Here is a 13,721-nt window from a genome sequence, read left to right on the forward strand (position 1 = left end):
CATCTGTGATAATTTTATTTTTCTAATTTTGTCCATCTTAAGCAGAAGTTTACATTCTTTGAACATCTCCAATTGCTAAAAGAAGCAGAACAAACGTGTTCAGTGGCAGGACAATATTGCCTTATAATTAGAAATTTCTACCAGATAATCTCTACATAAGAAATAAATGAGGTGGAGAAGAATGAGTCTTACCTCATTCACTCTATGTGGGGGGTAACTGTTAAATTTTCTGCTTTACCATTGTTTATCAGTTCAAGATAATCGCCACTTTAGTATTTTAGCTTTTCTAAAACTCAAAGCATCATGGCACTTTATAGTTGCAATTTTCATTGTAAAAGCAGAAACCAGCTTTGCATACTTAGGATAAAAAAGTATAAATCAGAATATCAAAAACTCTGAAACGAATTCCATTTTATTGTCATATAATTAATTAGAAAGTGTTAACTAGGCCGGGTGCAGTGGCTCACACCTATAATCCCAGCACTTTGGAACCCAAGGTGAAAAGATCACTTGATCTCAGTAGTTCAAGACCAGCCTGGCCAACATGGCGATCAATCCTGTCTCTACTAAAAATACAAAACTTAGCCGGGCATGATGGCAGACACCTGTAATCCCAGATACTCAGGAGGCTGAGGCAGGAGAATCACTTGAACTCGGGAGGCAGAGGTTGTAGTGAGCCAGGATTGCCCCACTGCACTCCAGCCTGGGCAACAGAGCAAGACTCTGTCTCAGAAAAAAAAAAAAAAAAAAAAAAAAAAGGAAGAAAGTGACAACTACCAATAATTTGCAAAAAGTTACTTCAAATATACCTTAATGTTAAAACAGCCTAGAAACAACAACACTAAAGCAAAAACAAGTTTGAGACTTGCAGATGAGAATCCTCCTGAGAATGAACCATAACCACAATTTTCTATGTATCTATGATATTTTTTGGCTTATTTCATGACTTCTGCATTTTTCACTGGGAACTCTGCAAATTTTACATTTCTGATTGCTGCTATAGGCTCATGTTCAACTCTGTTTTAAAAACTGATGGTAAATAACAGATACATGCAGCCGGGTGTGGTGGCTTATGCCTGTAATCCCAGCACTTTGGGAGGCTGTGGCAGGTAGATCACGAGGTCAAGAGATCGAGACTATCCTGGCCAACATGATGAAACCCCCTTCTCTACTAAAAAGACAAAAATTAGCTGGGCATGATGGCGTGTGCCTGTAATCCCAACTACTTGGGAGGCTGAGGCAGGAGAATCACTTAAACCCGGGAGGTAGAGGTTGCAGTGAGCTGAGATCGCATCACTGCACTCCAGCCTAGCAACGAGAGAGACTCTGTCTCCAAAAAAAAAAAAAAAAACCAGATAGATACCTCTAGAATTAAGCACAAGGTTGATTTTGTCAGCAAACCAGGTTTTTAGTAGGTGACTGATGTGATTGAGGTTCACTTTAAAGATCTACTCAAAAATATGTCTCATTGTCAGACTTGAAATTAGAGAAGTGCTTGAGGATTACATATCATCTTGATATGTGAGACTATTTCTAATTGATAAGGAAACAACTTTCTTTCAAAAATCAGAAATCTATACACCAGGCGTCCCCAAACTTTTTACACAGGGGGCAAGTTCACTGTCCCTCAGACTGTTGGAGGGCCGCTACATACTGTGCTCCTCTCACTGACCACCAATGAAAGAGGTGCCCCCTCCTGAAGTGCGGTGGGGGGCCGGATAAATGGCCTCAGGGGGCTGCATGCAGCCCGCGGGCTGTAGTTTGGGGACACCTGCTATACACAGATTTAGACTCAAGTATATTTTTAGTTATAGAGCTCAAGGAAAAGGAGCATAAATGACTAACAAAAAGTTGCTAATTATTCTCCCAAATTAAAAAAAAACATAAATTGCATTCTTTAATAAAATATCCAAAAAGAGTAACTGATATTTAAAGTACATCATTTCAGATTATAGTTACTTTGTCATATGACACATTTGAAGTGAACATCGGTTATATCTGCACACAGAAAACTTCTTTTCATTCTATTCCCATGCAGTGCATGCAGCTAAATATAGTTTGTGGAAAGCGACCTGCTTTACAATGCTTAGCACTTAGAGTTCAGTCAGTTCAAAGGAAGTATTAACTGTTAATAGAAAAGGTGGTTAGCTGTGGCAAAAGAGGACCTGGCAAACCCATCATAAAAAAAATAATGAAGGAACATACTGAATTACCTCATTATTCTATCACCTATTGTTGTTCCTCTGATATTAAATCTAGTGAAGGGAACACAATAACTGAAATCACTTACAAAGACTTCAAAGAACCAAATACTTAAAGCATTAAGGTCACCCTTTTTATCATCCGTCATCTCAATCTAAAAGAAAACTTTTGTTTCCCTTTGTGACTTAGGGCATAAGCAAGAAATACGTCAGTCAATTAAATGTATATGAAGAAATTAAGGAAACAGAAACACTAACTGAAGACAGAATAGAAGGAAGACATTGCACTTAATTCCTTTTATCTTTTAAATATATCAGAACCCAATCCGGTCTGGCTCATTATGAATTATACCGCACTGGCTCATTATGAATACCATCCACTGGAACACCTACATTATGCTCCTCAAGGCTGAGGAGCTCTTTGGAAAAATAATTAAACCCTAACCTGACTCACCTGGCCTAACCACAGACTATATAACAAGTAAGCAAAGAATAACAGGGCTTTTAACTCCCTAGGAGTCCAGTTCTTTCTCTTCTTTTCTTTCTGCAATTTTCTTTAATAAAGAGTAAACTGCAATAATGAGAAACATGGAAAGATCGGTTATAATGACGACTGAATAAATGCTGCCAAATTTACAGTACAAGGAATTTTGGCTTCAAAAGTGAGGGCTATGCTCCATGGTCCACAGTAGGAATATGGAACCAAATTTTTGTAAAAATAATACTTTAAAAAAGTTATTAAAGGGCAATATAGGATTAATATCCTTTAGGGAAAAAATTGTTAGATCATCCTGAGACCATAATTAAAAACTATTCAAGACTATGTGAGGACTTATTCAGGAAGCTTTCTTAGAAGTTTGTGGTTTTTGCAGAGAGTAATTTAGGGTTTCTCTTGGATTCAGAAAGAGTAAGAGCTACCAACCAGGCCAGCAAATCATTTACAATAGATGTGGCATTGTGAAAAAAAAATTACATGAAAATTATCTAATCAGAGAACTCAACCACATTCTTTTCAAGGGCACATATTTATATTTCTTAAACCAGCATATGGCCAGGCACGGTGGCTCATTTCTGTAGTCCCCCAGCACTTTAGGAGGCTGAGGCTTGAGGCCAGTAGTTCATAGTTCCATAGTTTTTACTATGTTGACCAGCCTGGTCAACATAGTAAGACTCTGTCTCTTCTAAAACTAAAAAAATAAAAAATTAGCAGAGTGTGGCAACATGCACCTGTAATTCCAGCTACTTGGGATACTGAGGGAGGAGGATCACTTGAGCCCAGGAGTATGAGGTTGCAGTGAACTATGATCACACCACTGCACTCCAGCCTGGGCAACAGGGCAAGACTCTGTCTCAAAAAAAAAACAAACAAAATGAAATAAATAATACAGCATATAAAATCACTAAGAGATACACATACTAATTTTTTGTTTTGTTTTGCTTTTTTCCTAAATGAGTCAGACTTATTTTTGACATTAGGACTAATTTTAGTTTTTTAAATACCATGATTAGAGTACATACATTTCTTTCTTTTATCAATTTATTTCCCATTTACCATTCTATGTTCTTGCCTTACACAAAGTTAAAGGGAACCCAAACATGTGGAGATTCATAGATTTCATTGTTTTAAACTCTGGATTTCTGCCAAAAGCATTTTACCACAGACTACAGTTTGACTTTTCTCTATAATACTGATTACTATAGAGCAGGTATTTGCAAGGCGTGGCTCTTGGGTTAGATCTCTGCCAAATGCCATTTTTGAAATGAACCTTAGGCTAAGAATAGTTTTTACATTTTTAAATGGTTACATTTTAAATGGTCATATAAGCACCTACCATAATGGTCTCCATTTTGTCTCCTGTCCAGCAAAGCCTAAAATATTTACTATATGGCTCTTTACAAGTAAGTCTGTTGCTCTGCTATGGACTCCCAGTTACATTTATATAGACTTGCTATAGTTAATGAGAAGAGCACTCCATTTAAAAATATCTATGTTAGTTGTTAAGGTCTTCATTTTCTAAGACATTTCCTTCTCATGCTTGATCTCAGCCCAAAAGGGAAAACCTGGGTCATGTTTATTTAAACAAATGATAAGAATGAAAATATTTTTTAAAAAGTACTCTATACTGCAAGGAACTGTTCTGATATTTTTAGTAAATGGGTGTCAGAAACGACTTAGCTATAAAGCCTTTTAAAGTTTCATTTTAAAAATTCAATTTGGGACAAAAACTGATGAGGTCAACTATATAGTTCTTCATATAAAATACAAATCTAATTAAGTACACACTTTCATAATATTTAACTTTGGAACCACTTCTCTATCCCCAACCAAACTAATATTGACTAGGCTTTGCAAATGGCAGCATGGAGGAAACGTTAAGATATGCATCCTTTTAGGTGGGCATTTCATCCATGCGTGGAATGTATCCTTGGACTCTATAATTTTTGCAATAGAGCTTCGCAACCCTTGTCTTAAGAAACAGAAATCCTCCAAAATCATATGCCTAATTACAAGCTGGTAAGTGATTCTTTTCATGTTCTTAAGAAGCAAAATCTCTTAAACTTTCTCTCTAGACTAAAAGTCAATATATCTACTCCTCCAAATTGAGAAGTAAGATAAACTGGCAGGAATGTCAAAGTGAAAAGCCCCTAGAAAGGTACAGAAATACTAAAAGTATACTTTTTATAGTTGTTCAAGATTAAATCAAGATGGTGACAAAAAAGTTAGGAATTATAAAAATGATTTAGATGTAAGTCAGAGGAAATTTTACCATTTAACAAATATTTGGTAAAGAGCTAGAAAATAATACAAATCTCAAAGGAAAATTAATGTAACTGTCACTCTAATCACTTTTGAATCACCTCAGTATGCACATCTTTTATACACACACACACACACACACACACACGCGCATAAAAAAATGTACTTACTTTCATATATTAAATCTTTTCTATGTTCCTATAAATGGCTTGGGTATTTGTTCTCTCTTATTCATAATTTTCTTGAGGTATAAGAATTTTATTATTCTGTTACTCTTTCAGGAAGTTTACTACTATATCTTACAAAACAAAATAACATGTAGGACCATAGGCTAAATACTCAAATGAGTGTACAGAATATTAATATTTAATTTTTAAAAACCAAGGAACTAAATATGATCTCAGAGTAGTTTCAAATCTGGATCGAATCATGAGAGTATGAATTCAAGAGTATATGCAGCAGCATGAAATGGGTTCAGTTCCAGGATGTTGTACTGGAACTTCTAAAAGATTCTGCCAGTCTAGTTCAACACCTGGGTTTCCTGGGTCAGTGAGGCTATTGGGAACCAACTTTGTGGCAGATCCAAATGCTAAAAGAATCCCTAAAACATATAAATCATCTAAGCATAATGAAAATGATAAAGCTCTATAGAAAGATTACAGTTCTGTATTCTCCAGGACCCACCCTCCCTCAAATCCTCCTTTCTCATTAATGTTATAGTACTGTGTTTCAAAAAACAAAACTCCTTAGGTCCAGAATATACCAAACCCTTTGCTTAGCACCTAAGTTTCCTCAGCTATAAAGCAGGCTTGGTATAAAGGTATTATAATTAGCCTGCATAGAAGCTGCTAAATAGTTATGATTTTCTCAAAGTGTCTAATATCCATGAAAAACATTACTAGAAACTGGACACTTAAATTTTATTTTCAATTATGACAGCATCATGTTCCACTACTTTAATACAGAAAAAATGGAAGGCCATAAATGTATAAGCTTAATTAAATTATAGAATCTAGCTCTCTACCCTGGGTGTGTTTTAGAAATGATCAGTTTGATTTTCAAAATGTGCTAAACTTGCTAACCTTATCTGCATATATTAAGTGGTAATGACATTCTAAGGAAATCCCTCTGGTATGGAAAAAAATAGAACTAAGTCTTACTTGCCTAAAATATATATTAAGAATACTCAAGATTAATGTGTACAGTTAAAGAGAAGATGTTTGATTAATCTCTAAGTATAAATATGGGGGAAAATTCTTGCTTCATATCTATTAAAAAATGTTTACCTTGGCAAAGTAAACATTTCCCAAATATGACTAAAGAAAGAAACATACTCTTTCATAGTTAAGAAAAGACAGTTGCCCTGAAATGCAAGCTCTCCTCTTCACGATTTTTGCCTCTCTTCTGTCAATCTTTATCCATAGAGTCATTCTTACTGTAATTCTTTTAAAAATTAAAGTGGCCTCATAGACTGTCGTGATTGTTTAAGACAGCTATCATTTATTTAGTGCTATCAACATGAGCCTGGTCACATCGTGGTTGATAGATATGGTTTCAAATTCTTATAATAATTTTAGATAATCATAACCCTATTTTATAGATAAGGAAACTAAATCTTTAAGAGTCATTAAGTAATCTGAATGAGAAAGCATTACTGTTAAGTGGTAAAACCAGTATTCAAACCCATCATTTTGCTCTTCCTTGACTGTGAGTGGTAAATGAATCTTTCATTATATTTTTCAGTTGACAGATACTTTAGGGTATCTTATAAACAGCAATATATATGAGGCATTATAAAAGTGAAATATTTCAAATAGAAACTCACTCCTTTGTAAACTAGGATTTTAAGATTAAAACTACATTCTCTGGAAGTGGATAGAACTTGACAATGAGATATGACAGCACTAATAATAGAAACAGTTCTAAGTATGAAATGCAGTATACTTTAAAAATTTATTTTATCTCCCACAAAAGAAAATATATCCTTGCTATTACATAAAATATAGAAAACTATATAAACATGTTGGCAATTCAATTTTTTTATTGCTGCTACAATACTTACTTAGTATCTTTTTTCATTTTCTAAATTCAGTCACTAAGTTTAGTAGAAATCAAAGAAAAACAGTGTTCTCAAAAAGAGAACTACTAACACACTACCTTAATCTAAGGTCAATAGAAAAGCAGAAAAAATTAACATTAAAACCAAAACAAAACTGATAAAGGCCTGAATATCTAGAAGATAGTCTGATAGCTAAGTATAACCTTGACTTCATAAATAACCTGTGGGTTATTCTTAACATTCTTTTCTCTTGATCTGTAAATTCAGAAGCAAGCCTCAGTGCTAGAGATACGGAGCAATGAATACTTTTTATTTCCCTATTAATGCACAGTGTTCAAACTACATAATATGTAAAATCATTTACAGTAAACTGTAAATTTTCTCTAAGATTATATGAATGAGACACCCTTAGAGGAAAGAACTGTCAAAAATGGAGAGACTCCCTTACATGACTTCAAACAAATCCTTATGAAATATATTTTTTACAGGTCATGTTAATTAAAAATTTACCAACCTATCACCAGGTCCTGCTCGATACCTTGCACCTGGGATCAGGACTGGGTCATCATCACTGTCATCTGTGTCCTGGAGAGCAGAGTCCCTAGTGGATGTTTCTTCATGAGCTGAAGGCCCAATGGCTTCTGTTTGGAACTGAGGCTCCAGATTGGTGTTATTTTCATTGGTAGCACTCTCAGTGCTAGTCTGATCTGAAGTTTCTGGTTCCTTGGCTTTTTCAGATGAAGTAGATTCTTCTGGAACCCCACAAGGGCTATCAAGATTGAGGTCATTTCTTTCTCCTGAGTTGGAATCCAATGGCTTGGCTGTGCACTTATCTGATTGTGCTGTTAGAAAATAAAGTTGCATTAACAGGTGGTAATGTGGGCAAATTAATTATTTAACCTAACTTAGGAGCTGACAAACATTCTAATACAATGTCTAATTCCTCTTATAAGGGGAGGAAAATTCCACAACACATTTGGACATGACCTCTAACTCTAGAGAGATTAACAGAAATTAAGGCTTTTTATTTCCCATTCAAAGCATTTATCTAAAGGGAGCAACTCACCTATATTGATAGGGTTCTGAACTGGGTTTTCTGCACATGCTTCTTCCTGATATTTTGTCACATCCTCTGATGAGTCTTCAGGAGCTTCTGGAAATAAACCAAATTACAGTCATCCCTTGGTATCCATGAGGGATTAGTTCTAAAACTGCTGAAAATACCAAAATCTGTAGATCCTCAAGTCCCTCATATATAATGGCATAATATCTGCATATAACCTATGCATATCCTTCCTTATACTGTAAATCATCTCTAGATTACTTATAATACTTAATACAATGTAAGTGCTATGTAAACAGTTGCTAGGCTGTTATTATTTTTAAATCGCTGTTCTTTTTTATTGTCATATTGCTTTTTGGGTGGGAGTATTTCCATGGAATGCATGGACATACAGGGCCAAATTTATTATTAAATCCAATTTTTCCGTTGAAAAGTAAACATCGGCCAGGCACGGTTGCTCATGCCTGTAATCCCTGCACTTTGGGAGGCCAAGGTGGGTGGATCACAAGGTCAGGAGTTCGAGACCAGCCTGGCCAAGATGGTGAAACACAGTCTCTACCTAAAATACAAAAATTAGCTGGGTGCGGTGACAGGCACCTGTAATCCCAGCTACTCGGGAGGCTGAGGCAAGCGAATTGCTTGAACCCAGAGGGAAGAGGTTGCAGTGAGCTGAGATTGCACACTGCACTCTAGTCTGGGCAACGGGGCAAGACTCTTACCTCAAAAAAAAAAAAAAAAAAAAAAAGAAAGAAAGAAAACATCAACTTAACACTCCAGCTTTCCTATGGATAAATGGTTCTTAACCCTTTCTGAGTCATAGGAACTTTTGACATTCAGCTAAAACCTCCCCTCAGTACAAGGCAAATATGTATTTGCACACAAAATTGTACAAATACTATCATGGACGGATGGGCCCACTGCTTCTTCCTAAAGTCCAGGCATTGAGCTTCATGAACTCTATGTGCGGAATCTCTGCTTTAGATTATCCCTTACAGCTAACATTACTTGATCCTGCATTTTACTAATCTTCCCAAAATCTAAACTTAAAACTGAGCATTTTTCTGCCCCTCTATCATATATTTGGTAAAATCTAAACTATCATGAATAAGCAGTTAAGCTGAACATACTATAAATTCTATTTTGGCCACTGAAAATAATTAATTCTAGAATTTAACTGTGAGATGCATGAAGGATCAGTATTTCCTGTTCCTTATTGGATATTTGCTTACCAGATAGCTGTCTTACACATATTTAATTTTAAACTCTGTTATACTAAGGTACCTACACATTTATAAGAAATATAATTCATTGTTCCTTCACGTATCAAGCATTTACTGAACATCTACTGTGTTCTAGTCTCTGTGCTAGACATTCAATTTCATATAATTGTCATACAAAAATATTCTACTAGAAAAGGATTCCGAAAAATCCCGTAAGTGGTACTTCATGTATTAAACAGATTCACTTGCAACCTGTTTAGATGTTATTCCTTTTTTCTCCCTCCATAAACCACTTACATAATCAAGACAGATACAGTGGATTTCACTGTTAGGTATAAAAAATGACAAAGATTAATTCAAACTAACATTTGTATCGCGTCCATTTACAGTATGATGAACACCTATCTTGGCCACTGTGTCCACAAAGGGGACTGTGCTTCACTGTGTCTCCTTATTTTAACTGCTTAAGGTCCCCATCTTTCGGATCTGCTCAGTTTAACAGCTGGACTACAGAAGCAAAATTAATTTATTAAAAAAAGGAAACAAAAATACAGCATCAGGGAACAGAAAAGTAGGTAAACATCCAATGACGGTGTTTTATAACAACAAAACCAAAATAACACCTTACTTGTTTCGTTGTCTCCTTCTGGTGGTTGCATTGAGCTCTGTGTGACCAGAGATTCTTCCTGACCCTCAGATTTGCAGTGGCTCCCAATGCCTCTAGAACTTGATGCTATACTGCTCCTATCATCAAAACAAGATAAGTGATTCCACCAATAAGTTAATAAATATGATCTTTTAGGATAATTTTTATATTTTACAACTAGAGAGGTAGATCAAAAATTCACAATACAAATAAAACGTAGGATTTATTATTTTAATAGCATTTGTAAACATCATTTCAAACAAATCAAGATGACTATCATAACACACTTTACTCTTAAAAAAAAGATCACTACTGTTTGGATCCTTCAATTATCTACTATGTATTTCTGCATGTCTGTGTACTGAATTTTAAGTGAACTACATTGTCTCCTTTCTTGTCTTCACTACAGATGGTTCACCATATCCAAATCCTTAATGGTTATACAGATTTTTATCATATCCCCTTTTAGATTCTGTTATTCCAGGCTACTTTTAAATTAATACTTGAACAAAAGCCTGGACATTTCTTTGGTCTTTTGAATGCTCCCTGTGGATCACTTCCAGTTCTGATTTGCTGTTCAAATATGGCAGGTGACTGAGCATCATGGTTCTGTAAAGGACAGGGTAATATTTTCTGCTTTGGTTTTAATAAGCACCTGATGATGACCATAGTCCTATTAGCATTTCTGGCTATAGTAGAATATGAGGCCAATTTAAAGAAATAATTTACAATGAGTATTCTGTGACAAATAATGGCGCATATGTGAGAAGAGGACTGAATGCGAAAGAGGACATGTATAACAATCTGACTTGAGATTTAAATTATATTCATGGAAATGCAACAATTCTTTAAGTTTAAAATAAATGTGAACAAGAAAAAAAGAGTTACAATAACTTAAAAAAATTAATTATAGACAAATACCAGTAACTCAATAAACAATACAAACTACCATAGACTTTTTGCCATGATAAAAACTCTTTTAGGCTGACTGCAGAAGTCAATTTGACATTTTAAAAAAAGAAAGTACATGTATAATAGTATTTAAATAAAATTGTATATTCATATGGGTGTGTATATGCACAGAAAAATGTCAGGAAGACTATGCACCAGTGTTGAGTGTCACATCAGTAGAAGTAGTAGAATTATTGTAGGTACATCTTTTATACTGAAGTGTGAGAGTGTGTGTGTGTTAAGCATGTATTTCTTTTTAACCAGAAAGGAATATATAGCTATACTAGCAAAGAAAAGCTAATGTGATATATATTTATTTTTTCCATGGAGAAAGCTATGATTCAGGCATGAATAAAATACTCAGTGTATACATTATAATAATTAAAATATTATGATACTGAGTAGGAATAGAGACATATTAACGGAAAAAATATAGTAACTGAATACATACATTTAGTAAATTTTAACATGGCATTTTAAATCACACAGAAATGAAAAGATTGTTCAATAAACGGTACTGAGACAAGGGAACAGTCACATGGTAAAACCAAAGCTATGGCTTCATATTTTATATTATAGGAAAATATAGTTTTTGATACCAAATTATAGAAAATATGAGAGGAATATAAGAAGCAGCTTTTCCCTTAATTTTAGGAATAACAAGGCTTTCCTTTGCAAGATACCACAGGCAGAAACCATAAAGCAAACCCACTGTAAATAAACTGAAAAACAAACACCAAATTGGGAAAAATATTTGCAACAAATGAAAGGCAACTGGTATAATCCTCATTTAATTCTATAATAAGTAAATAGCTCTAATAAATCAATAAGAAAAAGATAAACATCTTGGTAGAAAACTGGGCAAAGTATCTGAAAGACAATTCACAAAAGATGAGAACTGTAGCTAACAATTACTAAGAACCTTCTCAGGTGCCAGTCAATGTGCTAGTAAGTGCTATGTACTTTCTCTGCATTATCTCATTAAATCTTCACACTAAACCTATGAAGTAGGTTCTATTAAATATGCCCATTTTCAAGGGAGAAAATTTTAGATTTAGAGAGGTTCAAAAGCTTGCCAAGTTCAGAGTCCAAGCTCTTAGCATGTTCTATTGCCTCATCTGTCACCAAAGAGACTAAAATAAAAGCAAGACACAATCCTGGTATAGATGAAAAAGACTGTATACTTTTTTTTTTTTTTTAAGTTCTGTTTGTTGGTTTGTTTTTACAGTGAATGTTGACTTTTACAATAATAAAAATACTAACTGCTTTTCTGACAAAGAAATAAGAAACCGATGAATGAGAATATAACTCATGGTCAGTTTTTAGAGAAGGAAAAGTAGCATTCAAAAGAAGAATGGGACTAATGATTTTCTCTAAAAACAAACAAACAAAAAAACCAAAAAGTTTAGATAATATTCTTCAGAAGATGCCAGGTCCTTATGTACAGAAACATGAGAATGAAAAAGACATGGTAAGTATGATGACCTTCTATCATCTTAAATTATGTATTAAGAAAAAGGGCCACAAACATCATGATTTTAAAATGGTGAGGCACTAAGATTTATAAAGAAGTCCTACTGACTGCACCTTCAAATATGTATCTAGAATCCAATCTTTTTTTTTTAACCACCTCCACTGCTCCCATCCTTGTCTAAGCCATCACCATCTCTCACCTTTCTTACTGCCATAGCTTTTTAACCATTCTTCTGGTTTCTACCTATGGCACATGCTCAACACAATAATCAGAAATACCCTTTTCCTTTTAAATAACCTCCTCAATATCCTGGCTGACCATATCTACTACTTCTCTCTCTACTGGTCACTCCTCTACAGCTACACCAGTCTCTTAAGACCCTTGAACATACTAGGTCTGATGCTTCGGCTTCAAAGTGTTTGTACTGGTTTTCTCCCTGCCCCGACTGATCTTCTCCTAGATATACATATGTGGCTCACTCCTTCTCACTCTTCAAGTGACATTTTGCCCAAATGTCACCTTCTCAATGATGCCTAGGTTTCCCAATCACCTTTACCTGCTCTATTTTCCTCCACTGTACTTAGTGCCTTCTAACATACCATACGGTACATTTATTTATTATGTTTATAGTAAACTTCCTCCATCTAGAATGTAAGCCCAATAAAGCAGGGGTTTCTTTGGGTATTTTTTTCACTGAAGTATTTCCAATGTCTAGAATAGTCCCTGGAACATAGAAGATATCCAATAGTATTTTAAGATCCCACTTGATCAAATATTTTAATGTAAAATATATACATACATACATACAAACAGAAACCAGTGAATTTGAATAAACATAATATCACATATCAACATATAATTCATTACATATTAATAGACAGTCTATAACCACATATTACATATATTATAGTAACAGATAACATGATCATATATTAATATACAATTAAATATTAAATATATTAATATAATAATATATTAATTATGAATAATTAATATATTGGTCACAAAACAATTATAATTATATATTAACAAATATATAATTATATATTAACAAATATAACTATATTACATATTAAGAAATACTATATCAATATATTAATATATTACTATTCCTAAATTTAAATTAAAAATTTTGTATGTTCTCTTAATCGAATGGTCACGAAAGAGTGAGAAAGAGTATAAAAAGCTTACATAACTTCCTTTTTTAAATGTAAAATTTCATTAATGAACAATAAATACAATCAGAAAGGTTATTAAAGAGAAGCTATATGACCATTAGATTTTTAAAAAGTTCAATCTTACTAGTAATCAATTAAATAAATACTAAAAGTATTTTTAAATCAAATATA

General features: G+C 34.0%; 1 protein-coding gene across 11 annotated transcripts in view; it reads right to left on the reverse strand.

Moving 5' to 3' along the window:
- The window catches only part of DCAF6 (DDB1 and CUL4 associated factor 6), a 143,343-nt gene that overhangs the window by 21,818 nt on the left and 107,804 nt on the right, over nucleotides 1-13,721 (reverse strand). For 7 of the 11 annotated variants that reach the window (XM_039480647.2, XM_039480645.2, XM_039480644.2 and 4 more), the window contains 3 exons: nucleotides 9,930-10,045; nucleotides 8,085-8,171; nucleotides 7,533-7,860 (listed from right to left, as the gene is read on the reverse strand). In XM_039480647.2, coding sequence (XP_039336581.2) covers nucleotides 7,533-7,860; nucleotides 8,085-8,171; nucleotides 9,930-10,045 — 531 coding nt within the window. Of the gene's footprint in view, nucleotides 1-2,213; nucleotides 2,256-7,532; nucleotides 7,861-8,084; nucleotides 8,172-9,929; nucleotides 10,046-13,721 lie in introns of all 11 variants that reach the window. The other 4 variants (XM_010338698.3, XM_010338697.3, XM_003928094.4 and 1 more) reach the window with 1 other exon arrangement.

Source organism: Saimiri boliviensis, chromosome 19 (assembly GCF_048565385.1).
Source record: "Saimiri boliviensis isolate mSaiBol1 chromosome 19, mSaiBol1.pri, whole genome shotgun sequence".
Taxonomy (NCBI): Eukaryota; Metazoa; Chordata; class Mammalia; order Primates; family Cebidae; genus Saimiri; species Saimiri boliviensis.